Raw genomic sequence first — 19019 nt, 5'->3', positions numbered from 1 at the left:
CTCCGATTGTGGACATAGTTTATTTTTGTCGACATGACATGATATGCTATCAGTACAGCTGATTTCAGACTCTTTTTATTTTTTGTTATATATTTTTATAGCTTACAATATTGTCTGCCTGTGTGTGCATCTGTATACAGTCCAAAAGTTATTGTGGATGCATGACAGTTTGCGTGTGTATGTTGGGGGGCACCAATTTGAAATCTCACCTAGGGCGCCAACATTGCCAGGGCCGGCCCTGACTAAAGGCACATTAAATAACTGCATAAGGAGGTATGTGTGGTGCTGAAATGAGGAACAGGAGTTCTTTGTAGCACTTCAGCTTGAAAACCGCTTTAATTCAGTAAAAAAAGTAACTAATTTAAGCATTAATAATTGCTGCTATTTACTGTTAATAATTCAGAAGTCTACAGCGCCCCCAAGAGACCAAATAACACAACAACAAGAGGGACATGTTACTTTTCACAAACAGTATTTAATAGGTTCATTTGTCTGAGGGGTTTATTTGACAATCAAATGATTTTCCGTTTGATCAGTCAATATCAATCGAGTCAGGGACAGCACATTCAACATGATATTTGTTTGTTTGTTTACTTACTCACTGCAGGACGTCAACAGTTTAAAAACAAACTGGTTTCACTTTCCATGACAGAAACACACAGACACACACACGTCTGAGGTGTATGTTCACATTTCAGTATGAGTGTATGAACAAGCAAACACACAAACACATTTAGAGTCCATTGGATTTATATAAGATGTGCCCCTCAGGCTTTCCTCTTTTTCTTCTGCATTTTCTTTCCAGACAGTGCCCCCTTTTGGGCTCCTTTGACCATGCCCTTGAACTGGCCCTGTATTTTGGCTCGCTTCCTGTGGGCAAACAACGATAAAAGAGGTGTGTAAGTGCCCAACATTTTAAAATAACATCCGTTATGGAGATATACAGAGACTTGTTGCTCGTACCTGCGATTGAGCTGAGCTTTCTTCAGAGGGATGTAAGCATAAGGATCATGTTTTCCTTCTTTCTTCACGTCTCCTTTTCCTTTCTGTGAGATGAAAGAGGAAAGAACAGAAGCTCAGACTTCTTGGTTTCAACCAACAACTGCTGCATTGTGTTAATAATGAGTGTGTGTGTTTGTGTGTGTGTACATAAACGTTGACAGACTCACCTTTGATTTGTAATCATCTCCAAAGTCTGGTCTGCCTCCAAGGGGTCTGTGGATACCTGAACCTCCCGCTGAGTGGGGAAAAATACAGTGTTGCTTAGTCTGAAATCACAAATCTCCACGGTCCAACATATCCTCAGTAGAGTCTGAGCGACATGAACTTTTAGGGGATGACTCAAATACTGAGTGTAAAAAATCTATTGGCCAATATGTGTTTGTTGTTTTAAAATGTTAATTGAATTTTTATGATTCAAAAGATGTCGTCTTCAAATCCTCATCACAAAGAAAGCAAATAACCATTAACTGTGTTATAAATAACTATAAATAAAAAGAAACTTATGCAGCCTAACTTATAAAGGTTAAATAATCAAGAACAATTTAAATAATAAAGAAAGTCCTGATCTATAACCTATTTCTGACCACAGGGGTTTCGTACTGCTCTACATAAAGTATACTGTCTCATAATGATCATACCTTTATATTTCATCTGGGGTTCGATGTCCATGTCATCGTCATCTTGAATCTTCCTTTTCTGTAACTTTTTCTGAAGGTGATACAAAAATAAATAATAAGATAATAAATAAAGAGCCGCAATATGTGTAGCAGCAAAATTATACAACTCCTGTATCACGTGTGTGGAGAACTCACACTCTTGACTCCAGCCTCTTCCAGAATATCTTTCATCTCTCCCTCATCTGTGGAAACAGGAACGAGTCAGTGTCACATCCTCTTCAGACATAAAGAAACACACACGACAGTACTTTCTTCTTCTCACCTTTATCATCTTCCTCTTCATCCTCTTTAATGACCAGCCGTCCATCTGAAGTCACTTTAAAGCCATGGTCGACCTTGGCGCTCTTTTTCCGCGCTGGGTTGGTGGCTGAGAAAAAACACAAACACGTTTCATCTCGGTTTTCTTGGGAAATCGCCACACAAGCTGGAAGCGATTAGAGAAACGAAAGTAAGGAGGGGCTGTAGTCTGTTACCTAACACTCGCTGGGAAACCTTCGGGTCCAGGAAGTTGAGAGGTTCATCTTCCTCTCCTTCTTTGAGCCAGGCCCGTCCTTTCTGCCGTTTGCCTGGTTTCTTCTTAGCCTTTCCTTCGTCCTCTGACAAATCGCTATCCGACATTGCGAGGATGTCCTCAATACTTCAAAAGAACAGGATACAAGGTTACAAAAGAGAAAAAGGATGAATGTAAAAGGGATGGCAGAGCCCCATGTATGTGGAGCAGTGGTCTAACCTTTCGCTCCTTGTTGTTGGTCCCTCCTCTTCGCTCTCGGAGTCGTCCTGCGCCTCACTGGCTTGTTTCCGTCTCTTGGTGCGAGAATCTGCCTTGCGGATGTTTATCAGCACCTTGTGGTGTTCTGCAGGCAGCATGCTCTTCACCATCTCAAAACTATAAACACACCAGATGATCAGACACATACACAAACACATCACACAGACATGTTATGAACAATGTAATAGATATTTGTAGATCCTATATTTTATTTTGAATAACTACACTATCCTTCACTTCTGAAGATCAGGCCTGGAGGACGTCTCGAGGTGAATCTGACTCAGCTCTAATTTAGTGTGGGATAATGTGACCTCACCAGCAAGTATAAAACACTGATGCTCACTTTCCCCTGAGCTCATTCTCGTGTCTCATGTATTTTTAAACGTATTTCAAACAGTTACCCAAACTTCCTGATGAACTTGGTGAAGATGTTCTTCAGTTTTGTTCTGAAGTGTCTCCTCACGTCGTCATGAATTTTGCCGATGCCCTCCATCTGAACACAAGAGTGAAACCTCCGTTAAATCAGTGCACAAATGTCTTTACGCTTAACTCCAGTATTGACAATGTTCAATTCACACCATGGCAGTGGCGTGTGAAGCCAGCGTCTTAGGGTCCATGATGAAGAGGATGACCTTGATGAAGCCTAAGGCTGCTTTGACGATCTCTCTCGTGCGAGACGAGAGCAGCAGACAAATGTTTTGCAGCAGCTGCTCCATGACTGACACCTCAATGGAGTCTGGGGAAAGAGAAGGGGCCATACTGAGTTCCATACGCAAATACAGGCGTTTAAAACCGCAACAGCAAACAGCTTAAAGTCATCAGGTTTACCTTTATACTGGAACACTAATCGAGTGAGTGCCAACACTGTGCAGGTGATCATGGTGACGGAGCCTGAGAATCCTGCGTACACCAATACCAGATACTGCTCCATGGCATCTGGATCAGAGACAGATGGTTAAAACCTAAGAGTCCAATTGTCTCCACACACACACACATAGAGGAGAACAAGCATGTTACCTTTTGTGTTACCACAGAAGCGGACAAAAGCATTTCCAATTTCCACCAGCAGGTTGAAGGCGTTCTTACGAGCTCCAACAGAAACTTCCTTCGTACATATAATCACCTGCCGGAGAAAACATCCTCATGAAAACGATACACATCAAAATTCCCTGTGCGTTTGCCACCACTTGATTGTGTCCATGAGGGGGGGTGTGTGTGTGTGTGTGTGTGTGTGTGTGTGTGTGTGTGTGTGTGTGTGTGTGTGTGTGTGTGTACCTCTGGCAGCAGTTGGGCGATGAAGTCTGTGTGCTCTTCGCTGAGCCTCTTCACGATGTGGCCCAGACACTTGAGTCTCGGCTGAGAACAAGCAAAAAATATAGAGATTAAAATCAGACAGCTCTGTAAATCAAGACAGTCAAATGCGATTTCTTATTTATTTGATTTCTCTCGGCGCACTGGTCTCACCCTCTTTGCTGGCGACGAGGCGTTCTTCAGAGTCTCGAGCAGGACGACTTTGAGAGTTTCCAAATTTGCCAAAACAAACGACCTGCACTCGTCTCGCTCTCCACCGCAAATCTCCTCTAGCACTCGGTACGCCTTCTTCTGCATGCCCTGGTCTTTGGTCTGCACACAAACGCAACAGACACAAGGTTAACACGGAATATACTTCGGGTTAATTAGGTTCGAACTGAGAACACTGTGTTCCATTACCTCCAGATATGGCCGAATCAGATCAAAGGTTTTAGTCATCGTGACCTCATCTACAAAAGGAGCCATGGCAACTATAAGATCCATCATGGACAGCCTGAAGAGTAGAAAAAGAGCAAAAAATATAAAGAGAAACTATATTGACATCTACCATATTTAAAAAATATATAAGATACATTTAAATAGTCTGTTTTCATATCGTACCGTGTGAACTCGTTGGTCTCGGTGCTGCTCAGCCTGTCAGTGGCTTTTTGCAGGAAAGTGCAGGTCATCTGTGGATGATAGCTTTGATTAGTATCACAGTAATGGCTCGGTATGCAAGTTTAATAATCTTATCAAACATGGCTTCATCACTGTGCAAATGAATTAAGCTCATCGAGCTCGACTGACGTCTATTTCGGTGACGGTCAGGTAAACTTTGATGGTGTCCAGCACGGCCATCCTGTAGGTGCCGGACTCTCCGGCTGCCGGCTGCTGGCCGTACACGTTGAAGAGGATGGGCAGGAAGTTCTTAGAGAAGCGGCCCACTTCAGTCTTCTCCTCTTCTGCAGACATAAAGCAAACATGTTGGTTTTAACACTTTGTAACACAATTTCAGTATATATATTATAGTTTATTGATTTACATTAGCTTTTCCACAGATTTTAGAGATGTGATTTGAACACTCAAAGAAGTGACATCACACTCGGCAACAATACCAATGTAGGCCCTGGTGGACCATTTCTATAGCACAGTTCACAGGGTTAATGTATTGTATTTGTCTCTGAACATGCGAGTCCCACCTGTGGAGCAGCTCTTGTTGATGATGGTGCGCAGAGCCTGGCACACTGTGAGTCTCAGGTCTGGCTGTTCATTAATGGCTACACCAATTGTGCGGGCGAGGCCTTTGAAAGACACCAGCAGATCCACGGGACACGTGCAGAAGCCAGGGAGCATGGTCCAGATCTGAAATTAAGAAGAGCACGTAAGACACGTACGTCTTAATAAGATAATTTTACTCGTGATACTGAGCCTTGTCTGGTTAAGTCCGTTACCTGAAGCTGTAAAGTCTGGTAAACTCTGGCCTCTAGTTTCTGTCCTGCCTGCTCCAACTCGTCAGCTGCAACACAAACACAAAGTCATTAGTTAAAGACAATCCACCTTCCCAGTAGGGATGGGAATCGGCAGGGACCTCCTGATACGATACTTTCACGATACTTAGGTGGCGATACGATATGTATTGCGATTCTGTAAGTATTGCGATTCGATATTACGATTTCCTGCGATTTCTTTTTTTTTTTTTTTTTTTAAATACTGGACCATGGAAAAAAGTTGAATCATACCTTCAAATACAACACAGTCAAATTCACCTAGAACTTTACAAGTTTTATTTCAAATATTAACATTAACTTAATGCCTGCCGGGCAAATGTGCCCTATTATTGTATAGCCCCTGTCAACTGCACACAAACTGACAGATTAAGAAATGTATGCCACCTAGGCTTCTTTTAAACAATAAATAAAAGGTAAATTAAATAGAAGGAATAAAAGTTTACTTAGAATATAAACTTTGAAATAAACAAAAAGTAGGCTATGCTTCATTGTTGTTTGCATGTAGGCGATGCAATGCTAGTGCTTGGGTATGTTTAGGTTCTTGTGCAAAAACAAGAGCTGGTCAACTCTCTCCCTCCATATATCCCCCCCGTATAAACCAATAAATAAGTTTAAAAAAAAAACTTGATCGATTTTGGAGGCAGCATGGCGATTTAAAATCGTCATTCACAAGAATCACGATTGGTAACTGAATCGATTTTTTCCCCTGTCCCTACTTCCCAGTAACATCATGGTCAGGTGGAGCACACATGATCTTTACCTCTCTGTTTGAGTGTAGACGCCAGAGGGAGGAAGTAAGAATTGAAGAACCCAAGGTGAGTGTTCTTCACGTGATCCCGTAAGACCGGGACCAGCCAACTTCGTGGGAACTCCAGGTCATCGCTGGTGAAAGAAAGACAACAGAGTCAGTTAAACCACAGCGAGACGAGAGGGCTGCTCCACTCTGAGTCTCTGGGCTCTTACTTGAAGCCGGTGATGTTGAGAGGCACAGCACCAAGCACCACTTCAGGTCCCATGCTCTCCACAGCGCCTCCTATAGCCAGGTCCAACTCTCCTCTGAAGGAGAACTGAGGAGTGGAGCGCAGGTCGGCCAGGGACTGCAGGGACTGAAACACAGAACACAACACAAAGATTTAGGCAAAAGGTTTCCACCATCTTTATTCCACTTGGTGATCTGCGGCGTTGTGGGACTATACCTTGGCCATGACTGGGTGAGATTGTTTCCCAGCAACCCGATAGAAGCAGCCCAGGGTCTGAAGCACAAATGGCCAGGAGGCATGGAAGCGATAAGACAATCCTTCCTCTACGATACTGGAACAAACACACACACACTCATCAGTTTGAGCGTTAACATGGAGCCTCTTTAAAGAAAAGTGAGACTGGCTTGAGGAATTTACCGAAACATTTTGCAGATATAAGAGGGATTTCCTGCAGAGGCTGTGGCACTGATGGGGCCGATTCCATCCAAGAAAGGGCCAACACATTCAGTCAACAGAGTCTGAAAAAGATAAGGGGAAAAAAAGATGAAGACTCAAAAATAAACGACAAAGAATTAAACCTCAATAAACACGCATGAACATGAACGACCTCATTCAGACCTGGTATTAACATCTGTCCTGATTGATCTTATCACAAGTGGTCGGCACTAAAAAGAGTCCTCAGGGGGGCTTGAGATCATTCAGAGGTTCAAATTCTTTTTGCTGTGTGAACATAAATGGATCCTGGGCCACATGTGAGGGATCACCTACTCAGCTGAGGTCCTCTGGCCTACTACCATTTTTTAATCAAGTATTTAACACCTCTGTGTTTATAAGTTGATTTGTTTGTGGCAACCACCAAAATGTCCTCATTGACATGATAGAGTTTTCAATGGGTATTTATTAGGGCTGGGCAAGTTAACTCGTTTAATCGAGTTAACTCAAGTGATGAGTTTACTCGATTAATTATTTTTATCTCGCATTACCTCAGGTTTGATTATTTATTGTTTTATTGTGAAAGTCAGGCTTTTATTTTGTGAAAGTCTGTTGCTGACTGCTGCAGAACAGGAAAAAAGAAAATAATTGGCGGATAAACAATCGAGTTAACTCATCACTTGAGTTAACTCGATTAAAACGAGTTAACTTGCCCAGCCCTAGTATTTATATATACTTTGATGGGTTATTCCGTGGTAGAGCTGCCTTCAGTGCATTGATTCACTCAGCACCTCCTGACTACACGGTCTGTATCTCACTGACACACATACAAATTGACATCAGACTTATCTTTAATCCCACACTGGCTAAACACAGTATCTGTTCTTCAAACACAGATAATGTACATGTTTATTTGCATACAGAGCAGGGAAGTGAGATCTGATCACATGGGGCCCCATACAGAACGAAGGCGAGCTCAGAGCCGTCTTATTGCGATGGGATCTCTCAGGACGGATCATAATACCTGGTCTGAACCTATCTGGAAGATGATTCCTTTACCTTAAGTGTGTTGGCGGCGGCAGCAGCCACCTGCGTGTGAGGCGATAAGAAACAGGACATGGCCGCGGAGAACAGGCGAGGGAGGTGACCGAAACTCAGAGAACTCTGCAAGCTGGACAAAGAGACACAATGAACTTAAGTTGTCTGACCAAAAAAAACACAATAAAGCATGATTACAAAAGATAAGAGTGTTGCAGTTGTGAGTTTATTACCTTGCCAAGTGAATGTGTGCTTTCTCCATGACGGCGAGCCAGGCGAGCAGAGGCTGCAGCTCGTTCTCACTGGGCAGGTAGTCGTACAGAGCCTGGAGATGAGAGATGACAAGTTTTCACACCATATTCTTTAAAGATGACTTTGGCACATTTCTTTGTTGTTTGCTCTCCCTCACCGTGATGATCTGAGCGTTGAGTTCCGGCGAGAGGGATAAAGTGTTCGGCTTCCCGCTGAACAGCTTATGGAAAGCCTGCATGGCACTCGCAGTCACCAGCTGCAACCAGAAACACAGCAGGCAAATTAAACAACAACAACGTTTGAGTGACTGTAGATGAACAAAGAGCATTTGGCTGCAACTATGTGTTTTTCTGAGTTCTCACCACATGGCCGAGAGTCATCACTCGCAGCAGCGTCTCACAACAGGACTTGACGGCTCCCTGAGGAAACGTCCCCATCAGCTCCTTCAGAAGACCCAGCACGTGAAGTGTGGTGGTGTCCTCTTTGCTGCCTGAGGGGTCAGAGAAAAACAGACACAGTAAAATCTTCCATTTGTTTACAGACAAAAAGAATGTCAGTAAATTGTCTCAATAATCCTGGTGCTTTACCTCCTGCCTGCTCCATCTCTTTCATGCAGAACTTGGCGGTGGTCACTGCAGCAGGGTGGTGGGCGGGGGCGTTCTCTGTGAACAGGAAATCACTTCCTCTGATGATGGAGCAAACCCCCTGCTGTGCGGATTTACGCACCTGAAGAGGAAAAGTGGACGATGTTAGCATCTTATTCGATATTGAATTGAACACGCGTTACTTCCGAGAAGGAGGAGACTGACCTTAGGTTTGCTGTGCACTGTGAAGCTGAGCAGGCCGTGGTAAACCTGTAGCGTGGACGGATAAGTCCACACAGACGCATCCTGCTTCCGTAACAGAGTGGCCAAGCATGACAGGATCTGGAAACACAAACAGATAACTAGAATCACCTCCATGTGGGTGTATCCCTCCTACAACCAGTGCAGCTCCAGTCCAAATTCAGCTTTTCCAAGGCTCATGTGAGGTCACTATGACTTTTAACCTCTGAAATCGAATTATTTTATCACTGAGATCAAGTGAGAGCTGGTCAATATTTGGATTCCCCATGAGTAGACTATTGATATCATGTTCAAGATGTTTTGAGAGGCTACTGTGACCTCAACCTTTTGACAACCCAAATCTAATCGTAATGTTAATCGTTGACCAAAACTGAACAGACAACCCCAAATCAAAATCCCTGTGAACACTGGCTGTCACCAGCGCAGAGGCATAAAAAATATATATAAGCAGCCTCTACTACAGTTTTACAAAAAAAGAGAGAAACTGGTGCAGAAACAAATCTACTGACCCATCTGAGAGCCGAGCCCATCTCACACGTGGCCTGTTTAGTCATGACGTCCATCAGAGCCTTGGTGGTGTCCGAGAACTTGGAGATGAGCACCGGAGTAGGAACCCTGGGGAACACAACACACCAGTCAAACATCTGAGGACATCACTGGAGGTTATTGCTTTGGGAGAAATAAAGAAGAGTATATACCAACCGTTTCATGACGAGGTTGAGGAGGTACGCCACTGCAGCCTGGGACTCTGGCGAATCCACAACCTCCAGGGTGGTCATCTAGAAAAGACACACAATCATGCTTCATTTTCAGACAACACACCTCGTCTGACTAACACTTTTCAGCACAAAACATGTTGTTGGATATCTTAGTGAATAAATAAAAATATAAATATAAAGATGGCAGCACTCACCAAAGCAGCAAAGTACTCGGTTTCAGTCTCTTTCCCTCCTTGACTACGGATCACTTCGGTAACAGCTGCCAATACTGCACAAATCTGTGAGGGATTATATTGGTTAATAAAAACATGTTAGTGGGGTTTGTATCCTTGCATCAACTTTAAATCTCTCTTTGCAGTACTACCCGCAAATATGATGCACACACAAACACATCAAAACTAAAGTCTGCAAACATTACACACACCCCACAATATCTCTTAAATCTATTAATTAATGGGATACTGTAAATATATGATCTACCGTTGCTGTAATTCTTACCTCTTTGTGAGCTGCTGAGTTGGACTCCCAGTAGCGCTGCACCTTTCTGAAGGTCAGGTTGGAGCAGTCCGACAGGCCGCTGAGGAAGGTGCCCGAGGTTCTTTCTGAAAACGCCTCCTCCGGCTCCTCTTCCATGAAGGGGTCTTTGTGGCGGCCTGCACTGAGCTCCAGAGGACCTGTCTGCAGGTCATTGTGAAGCTTGAGGGCATCGACTGTTAGATCACTCTTTTCTGTGGAGGAAAAACAGGATGTCAACTTGGTTTTTTAAACTTTTTTAATTTACCTTTACAATGTTTTAGTTGATTTAATTGTATTCTAATCTGGCCTGGAATCAATTTAAAGATAAACAGAGACCGCCGTGGGAGAAGCAACTACTGTTGACCAGTCCATGGTAACAGTACCTTTATTTTTTATCGATGTATCCTAAAATGCCAAGATTAAAAACAGAGCTGATATTTATTTTTTATTTGTAACATATGTAAAACTGGGAAATATTTTACTTCGTGGTTACGGCTTGGTTTCACCAAATCTGATTTTATAATAATTTCCTACACTGCCCATCCAGTGAAACACTTCGTTTATTTCTTGGTTCAGTTTTCCTGAAAACAATTCATGAAATGATTTAACTGCAAAACCAGTTATACCTTTGACAGGACAAACTATTATTCCACTATATATTAAAAGGACAAACAAATTGAAACTCAGGGTTAAATTTGTATTATTTTAGCCAAATATTTCACGACGTGTTTTGACCACAGATACTACTTTTAAATAATCCAATCCCTAATTAATTTTCGTTAACTTTTGGTAATTTTCTGCTTTATTGTATTGAATCTTTTGCACTGTTACAAATAATCGTCGGTTCAAGGATTAAAGTGTTTTGTTGTTACACTTACTGTTGTATTTCCATTTCAGTTTAATTCAGGGTGTTGCCAAATTGGACATCAGTGATACTTTAAGCAGGACAACCTGAGGTGTATCACACCCAAACACACACACACACACTGCAGTGATGATCAAATGAAAACAGTCGGATTCAGGCTGTTTAAACAGACCGAAGAAGAATTTAGAAAGACCTGAAGTTATTTCCCACTGACTTCCTGACTGGTTCCACTGGTTTCACTGACACACACTGGGCTGCTCAGCACACACACTTCCCCCGGGCTGCTACAAGTTAAATGGTTAGCTGTAGCTAAGTTTAGCCACTAGCCACAGACCCACGTGTAACGGGGAGTCTCACCGGTGGGTCGGCTGAAGAAGCGGCTCTTAGCAGCCTGCCGGAAGCGACTGGTCTCCGGGTTGGAGTCGCTGCTGTGTCCCTTCTTCCACCGCTTCAGTTTCGAGCCCGCTCCGGACCGAAGTTTCCCCGATTTCACCATTTTCGGGCTTTAAGAAAACAATCTGCTCCGCTGCCCGAGCTGCTGCAGGCGGCTCTGTCGCTCAGGAGTGACGTCACGGGCCCTCTCAAGCTCTCACGTGTCTGGGGTGTGTATCTGAGATGTGCATGGTGTTATTCTGCCGGTAGAGGGCGCTGTTCACAGCACACAAACAAACTACAAGTCAAAACCAACAGTCCCCTGAAATAGAGCTGCACCAAACTCCACACACTCACTAATATCTGATTTAATTCATCATTTTATTCTCTGGGAAAAAAGAGAAACATTGAAAAATACCCTGAGAAATCACATCGATAAGAGACTGAAAAATCTTCCTGGATACGCATTAAAGATTGATGGATTCTCCCCTGAATCATGATGGATCCTACCAACAATTGTTCTGGATTTCCGTCCTGTCGTGTTTGTGTTATCTTCCTTTAAAACAAACAGACAGAGGTTTAAAGGTTCAATTTGTAGAATTTTGTGAAATCTAGTGGTGGATTTGCATGATGCAGCTGAATGCCTCCCACTTCACCCTTCCCTTCAGTTTTTGTAAAAACTCAAAAAGTGTAGTTTGTCCAGTTTGGACTGTGTAAAAAAGCCTCCGTAGAGACAACCCGCTCCCGATGTAAATATAAGGTATTTAAATATAAAGCGCCCATTCTAGGGTAAAGAAAAAACTATTTGTAAAGTTTGCGTGATTACACATTGGTGAAAACTTATTTTATATTTAATATCCACCAATAGATCACTTTCACCTGAATCTTACACCTTGGACCTTTAAAGATAAACACCATTTCTGCAAATTATGTCTGTAGTATGATGATCTGAAAGCAGTCGGTGGAGATGTAAGGAGCCAATCTTTACATACGCTATACACTAGGGAAAAAGGGATAGCTAAAAAACCTCTGACCATCACAGAAACACACTGTACCAATATTGCATTAGCATAGTTCCAACTTGTTCCTTTCTGTAGAGAAGTATATGTGGTGCTTGGGAGTCAGAAAAGCACATAATGACTTAGACTTAACAATATTTATTGATAAGTTATCGAAGTACAGTGGAGCATCTTATTGTAAATAAAACTACAGTATCTCGTTTGGAGTGACCTCATTATGAATAAAAGAGTGTGAATTGAAAGTGAAGTGCGCATATAGTTGCAAGACCCAACAGCACGTGTGGGAAACTGATATTTACATGTTTGTTTTTCTGCCATCTTCAGCCAATTTCTCACATTGAATAAAAGAAATCTTGGAAAAAATAAAATAAGATAAAATGGATTGGAGAATGGATTTTTCCTTCTGTGGATCCCAGAGATGATTTAATAGATTTAGGTCATGAATAAGCACAAGTAAACACACATGACAAGGGGGGTGTCAACACAAACACACAGACACACATTTGGACGCACATCTTTGGACTCTATTTTCCTTCTAAAGTGTTTCAGTGCTTTTCGATATTCTTACTTCATTTGGAAAAAGGAAAATACAAAAAGGAGCAATATAAAAGCAATACTTTATTATATAAAAATGTACAGAAAATTCCACTGCAGTACCGAATGGAAAGTGATTTCCAGCCCTACTCCTCCCCCTGCAGCCCCCCCCCCAGTGGCACTTCATCTCTTTCTGTCTCCCCCCTCAGTTGGGTAAGACTGAAGGGTTCACGTTCACAATCACTTGGACGACAAAGTCCTTCTGGATCTTGGTGTCCTGAAGTCGAGTCTTGTCGGTCAGGAGCTTCCCGGAGAAGAACCACCTCTGGCGAATCACTTCGATCTCTTCCTGCTCCTCCAGCTGTTTCTTCAGCTCGGCGATGGAGTCCGCCATGCTGGCTGTCAGACGCACATCGATCCCTTAGGGAAACCACAAGGCCGAAAATAAGAGTTGACACAGATTCCTGACCAAGCTGCGAGACACTGAAAGGCTTTAAATTATAAATCAGTCTCCAGCTGAGAAGAGACTATGTGATATTATATATGCATGAGGAGAACTGCACAACATGTTGTTCTTTACATTTAAATGTCATTATGTGCGTGCAAGTACGTCACAGGTCATGGAGGGTATTTCTTACCTGTTGACAACCGCACCCGCAGCTGGAACTCTTGTCTGCACGGAGGGGGCGGGGCCTGTTTATGGGCAGAATCAGAGGTTTTGCTCGGGCTGGACGTTTCAGAGATGAGGTTGACAGGCGGAGCTAAAGTGTACGCCGGGAGCTGGTAGCGGTTTCCCAGTTCATCGTAGCTCTCTGTCAGGGAGCCTGCGGAAAGAGATGAAATCCACATCAGAAACCTGTTTCCCAAAACCTTCCAACCCCGACACATTAACCCTTTCTCTCCTCCAAAACCCGTCTGTCTGTCAACCAGGGGAAGTACAAGGCCAATACATTTACATTATATTTACTTACAACACATTTACATCCACAACACTATTGAAAGTAGAAAGCAGGAACACAGTGCATGAACACTGTCATGGCTGTGTGTGCACCAGGCCACTCACAGCGGTCACACAGCACTCTGACCATTATGTAACTACCACAGTAGTAATCTCTAAACAACTGATGCATGGGGACTCTGCAAAGCGTCCTATGACAATTATAGTGCACTTCTGCTGGAGGTTCCCACAACATTAACAGCTTACACATCACATCTGGATGAGGCACATTTCAATATCTGAGTGTGTGCGTTGGTGAGCATGTGCCTGTGGGTGTGTTCGTACCGTGAGGCACAGTAATGCAGGCTCCGTCCACGATGGCCTGTGCTAGCTCCAGGTCATTGCACTCGGCAGCCAGAGCTGCAGCTCTGAGTGCGTCCCAGATCTCTTTCCGTCCATCGAAGGCCGGAGCCGTGTCCCAAAACTCGTCCCTCTTACTCCTCAGCTGGCCCTCCGTCATTGGGTATTCACTCTTCCATTTCGGATGCTCCTTCTTGAGGGGCTCGTTACGTCCTTGAAAGAAAAAAAAAGAAAAGAAGGCAGTGTTTAATCTGACCTGAGAACAAATGCGTGAAAGAGAGGTGGACGACATGCAGCAAACCAAACAAGGTGAGCTACCAGGTGCCCCAACTTTTAATTCTTAAAAAGGTTCTAGCTTCTAACTTTTTATTTTGTATGACCCACCTAAAAGGGATGATAGAGCAGTGGAGCAATGAGAAACCTGCCCAGTTTGTAGATGGTTGATTTGTTGGCCAAGGCCTTAATCACTTTATCTTGACCTTGGGACACGTGTGAATATCAGTAAATCATTCATTTAAGTGTCTTGTCCCTGAGCAGAGTTGTATCAAACTGATGATTAGTTAACAATGAAAAAAATATTATGACAAAAACAAATATTCCACAATCATATAAACTAAAATAAATGCACACAGTAGAAAAGTTACATTTTTCAAATGTACTCTCACTTGTTTCGGCCCCATACTAAAGTCTTTAGTAAAAGTCATCCTTGAGAAGAAGCAGTGTACATCCCGACATCTGTGATATCTTCACCTTTTTCATTGCTACATGCCAATTACCACAAAGCACGGAACTGCTCTTTGTCAGAAGTCCAACAGCAGACGGACAAAGTAACTTCACACACCTACTGAAGGTGTTTCCACAGTGGAACATGACGACATATCCACTGAGTCCACGTAACAAGAAAGTAAATTTGGTTTACAGGGGGAGGAAAATCAAAGTGATTATTTATAGTGCTGCAGATTACTGCAGTGGCTAGTAACACATAACATGTGCACTGACATGCACACGCACAAACACACACACACACGCACTGCGGAAGATTATAGGCAGTAATCAGGTTCCACATAACAGGATTTATCTGCCCCATCCCATAAGGCATTGGTTGGAGAGATGAGCAGCCTTTGGCCAATGAAAGGCAGCGAAAACACATAAGTCTTCCAGCAGCAAGCACAACAACATCACAAACACAAATCCACTACACTTCACTCATCACGTCATCATATGGTTTCAAATTGTAGAACTTTTCCAAACATGGCTGTTCTGCTGTCAAACACAGTGCAGGTTACTATCGGATGTATAGTGCATGAAGATATAACAGAGTTTGATCTTCTGACTTAAGTATAACTGTAATTCCCATCACAAAATATGCAAATGTTTTACCTTAAAAGGTGAGGCGAGTGCTAATTTGGTGTTAAGGGGAATTTTTGTACATAATTTAATCAGATTAACACTTTCAAAGCAATATAATAACAAGATGACAGGAGTCTGGGGACTATAATAATATATTTCTTTTATCAATCCTATGCCAATGATTATTCATTATGATTGTGCATAATCAATATTAAAATAATCATTTGATTTCTCTTGCAAGTTCTTAAGGGTTCATATCTACTTTTGTTATTGTGTATTTGCAGCTGCAAAGTTGCAATTGTGCACACGAACATGTAAACCAAACAAATGTGAAAGTATTTCACGTCTGAAGTTCCTAGAACAGACTTCGGGTAAGTGGAATATGAGGACAAAACTATTTCTCAGTTATGTGTTGAAGGTTTAAAGGGTTTTGGTAAAGAGGTTTTGAGTGAATGAACAATGGGCAACAGCACAACAGCACACACCTTTTCCTGGTTGTACATGCTGTAATAAAATATCCTTATATAACCTTTTGGCTCTGTGTTTTATAGAATGAAGTAAATTTCATCAGTGATGACAACCTGGATTATGTGACGATGGTTTCATCCACGTCATTGAGCCTGATTGTTTGTGTACACTGTGGATGCACAAGGTCAACTCTGCCCGTGTGTCATGAGCTGTGAGCCATATGTACCTGGAATCTGAGCTTAGCAATTTCTATGGAAGTCAGTGGCTCAAGCTTTTTTCTCTGTTAAGATTAACAATTCACAGGGGATGGAAAAAGTCAACCTGTACCTGAAAAGGAACTGAAAAAATCCTTAATTATTGGGCACCCATTAATGTTGCACCATTGCTTTATGCTGTTTGGAAAACTGTTGTAGTAGTTCAGTGTTCTGCACTGCACTGTTCTCCACCTATGATACTGTAAAATACATTAATATTAAATATTGATATACAAGCAAGTAAGTCCTGTATCCGCTCTGCAACAATAACATCTTCGAACTGATTCATAATCCATCAAAGTGATGCAAGTTTCCATGAAAGTTTAAAGAGGCAGCACTGTGGACAAAATGTCAATAATTACGCATTATAATTATGTATATTGTTTAATCAATTAAAGCTATAGCCACAAATCATTGATAAAATGACGTAAAAACCTTAGAACAATAGTAACAACAGCACAGACAATCTTGAACTCTACACAAACGCCTCTGAGACCATGACATGAAAACAAACATGAAAACAGCAAACATGAAAGTATTTCTCTCACCCCAGACCAAAAAAAAATCTATACTTACTTTTCAACAACATCCTAAAGGGTGTATTGGGAGCATGGTAGTAGTTGAATTCTCTGGAGTTCGGCACTCCCATAGCTGCTCTTTCTCTGAGGTTCGAGTCCAAGTTGAACTACTGTGCATCGAGAGTCGACAATAATGAGCTACAGAGCCGGGGGGGGCCTGAGGAGGAAGAGCACAACACCAGCTGTGTGCAACCAGCTAGCTCCGCCAACAACCCCACCTGATCTGGCCACTGCTTCGCCGATTTAAAGCTCAGCTAATGGTCGTGACACTCGCCCAGTTGATTTAAAATTACTACTATCCCTCCACCTATATCCATTCTATTCACCGTCACCACCCCAAAACCCCACAGGAATTGGTTCATGGAAGAAGGTGCAGGTAATGTGGAGTGGCCTGGCCAGAAGAAGCCTTAATCCTATCAGCTGTGTTTAGTGGCAGGATAGAAATACCCAAAGGCAACATGTTAAACCTATTAACACACAATAAACCCTTGTCAAACTCTTATGGCATGTTTGAAGGAGAGGCTACGGTACTTCTGTGAGCTCTCACTCAACAGGTGACGTTTTTCCACATGAACACATGCAAATATATATTTTTTAGATTTGCATTAACAGAGGAAGTAGAAAGAGGATTTGTGTGTTTGAGGATGTGGTCTGAGCTGTGACGTCACATCATCTCTTCCTGCACCAAGTGGGTCATCTTCTGATGTGAAACCACCCTGTGCTGCTGCTGCTGCTGCTGCTGCTGCTGCTGCTGCTGCTGCTGCTGCTGCTGCTGATGCTGCTGCTGCTGCTGCTGCTCAATACATAATGCATGACAACCCGGTGCCGCTCTGTCACACGAGGAATGAAGTGAAAAGAGTTTAAACACCGGCCTTATCAGCGCAAGTTGCTCGGCACAGATTAGACACATGACTAAGCCGTGGCGCCTGAAATGTTTGAGCACCTGAGTCAGTAAGCCTGCAGACTGAGGCAGACGTCTACAGGAACCATTTTATCATGAAATGCCTTAATCTCATCGGCTGCATCCTGTTGCCTATCTGCCTGGTGCTAAATGAGCCGATCAGTTGCATAGATAGCTGTGACAGTGCGTCCTGAAATCATTATTTCATGTCTGCTGTGTCACAGAAGCAATTTCCACTTGACGGTGATGAAATAACGTTTTTAATGTACCAGTACAAGGCCTGCAGAAAATATTTGAGACACTCTCTGCCTCCCGAAAGGGGGCGTGGAGAGGGTCATCCACCAACCAGAAGGTCGGTGGTTCGATCCCCATGACCTTCAGTCTGTAGACTCCTTGGGCAAGACACTGATCTTCTCGCCAGTGTATGTCTCACAGAAAGTGGAGTGTGAATGGGTGAATATGACTTGACTATGGTCGATAAGACTGGAAAACCACCATATGAATACACTTAAACATTTACCATAATGTCTAATCTGACTTCTAACAGCACATGGAAAAGTCAAGGCACAGAAACCAGCTCAGCCCCACTTCCTGATTGAAGGACATCATCACTTCTCTTGTGCATTCACTCAAACTTTTCAACGTGTGTCTCTCATCCTCACCTCCACGTTTCTTGCTCCTGGTGGAGCTCCGGGCACTCCCTGGTCCCTCCGTCCTGCTCCTCCTCCCCACACAGCCTCCCATCACGGCCCCTGCATCACCAGGAGCCAGGAGACACAAAGCATCAGCGTCCGCTTCACATCCTCCAGACACACGTTCTTCAACATGCAAATGTGATGACAGGGATGGAGTGAACAGCGCGATGGAGGAGGAATGACAGCTCAGCACTCCTTGTTCCTGTGAGGTCACACCAGCCTCGATGTTTACGTCACGTGCACTGCCAGCTGACCCCCCCCCCCCCCCCCCCCCAGTCCCTGTCTCTCTCCAACGTCAATCCCGTTAATGCCACATTACACTTTGACTGACCCATCTTTTTAAAATACACACATTCACGTTCATTGATTTCACTTTCTACATATTTGATTTAAATGTGTTTATTTATTTGTTGCCATACCAGAAATCCAGTGCGCTAAGTTATGCATCCGTCTGCAGTTCTCCTGCCACATCCGAACTTGCTTCCCCGGTGAAGTTGAATCTCTGGATCCTGACGAGACGATCAGCGGATGAGAGTCAGCAGCGGGTTGACAGGGGATCAGTGTGTGTGTGTGTGTGTGTGTGTGTGTGTGTGTGTGTCTGTGTGTCTGTGTGTGTGAGCTGCACAACCTTCAGCTATTCTCAACTGTTTCTCACCAA

At 43.2% G+C, this 19019-nt stretch overlaps 2 protein-coding genes across 2 annotated transcripts; both read right to left on the bottom strand.

Moving 5' to 3' along the window:
- Positions 1 to 455: 455 nt before the first annotated feature.
- On the bottom strand, positions 456 to 11440 carry rrp12 (ribosomal RNA processing 12 homolog). The gene is made up of 34 exons (XM_061087072.1): positions 11251 to 11440; positions 10011 to 10240; positions 9707 to 9790; positions 9496 to 9572; positions 9303 to 9408; positions 8758 to 8874; positions 8536 to 8674; positions 8311 to 8438; positions 8106 to 8204; positions 7930 to 8021; positions 7718 to 7829; positions 6644 to 6744; positions 6443 to 6557; positions 6210 to 6352; positions 6007 to 6128; positions 5190 to 5254; positions 4938 to 5100; positions 4546 to 4700; positions 4360 to 4427; positions 4159 to 4252; positions 3913 to 4071; positions 3724 to 3804; positions 3466 to 3571; positions 3277 to 3384; positions 3027 to 3184; positions 2850 to 2941; positions 2410 to 2565; positions 2153 to 2316; positions 1942 to 2046; positions 1815 to 1861; positions 1641 to 1710; positions 1170 to 1237; positions 964 to 1046; positions 456 to 870 (listed from the first exon to the last, which is right to left on the bottom strand). Exons 1-34 carry the CDS (start codon positions 11387 to 11389, stop codon positions 768 to 770), a joined length of 3849 nt encoding a protein of 1282 aa, XP_060943055.1. The 5' UTR covers positions 11390 to 11440; the 3' UTR covers positions 456 to 767.
- Positions 11441 to 13023: 1583 nt separating this feature from the next.
- Positions 13024 to 18836, bottom strand: ubtd1a (ubiquitin domain containing 1a). The gene is made up of 5 exons (XM_061087708.1): positions 18781 to 18836; positions 18329 to 18418; positions 14101 to 14328; positions 13457 to 13642; positions 13024 to 13238 (listed from the first exon to the last, which is right to left on the bottom strand). Exons 1-5 carry the CDS (start codon positions 18830 to 18832, stop codon positions 13024 to 13026), a joined length of 771 nt encoding a protein of 256 aa, XP_060943691.1. The 5' UTR covers positions 18833 to 18836.
- Positions 18837 to 19019: the final 183 nt, after the last annotated feature.

This window comes from Limanda limanda, chromosome 15 (genome assembly GCF_963576545.1).
Source record: "Limanda limanda chromosome 15, fLimLim1.1, whole genome shotgun sequence".
Taxonomy (NCBI): domain Eukaryota; kingdom Metazoa; phylum Chordata; class Actinopteri; order Pleuronectiformes; family Pleuronectidae; genus Limanda; species Limanda limanda.
This window is presented reverse-complemented; position numbering and strand designations above follow the sequence as displayed.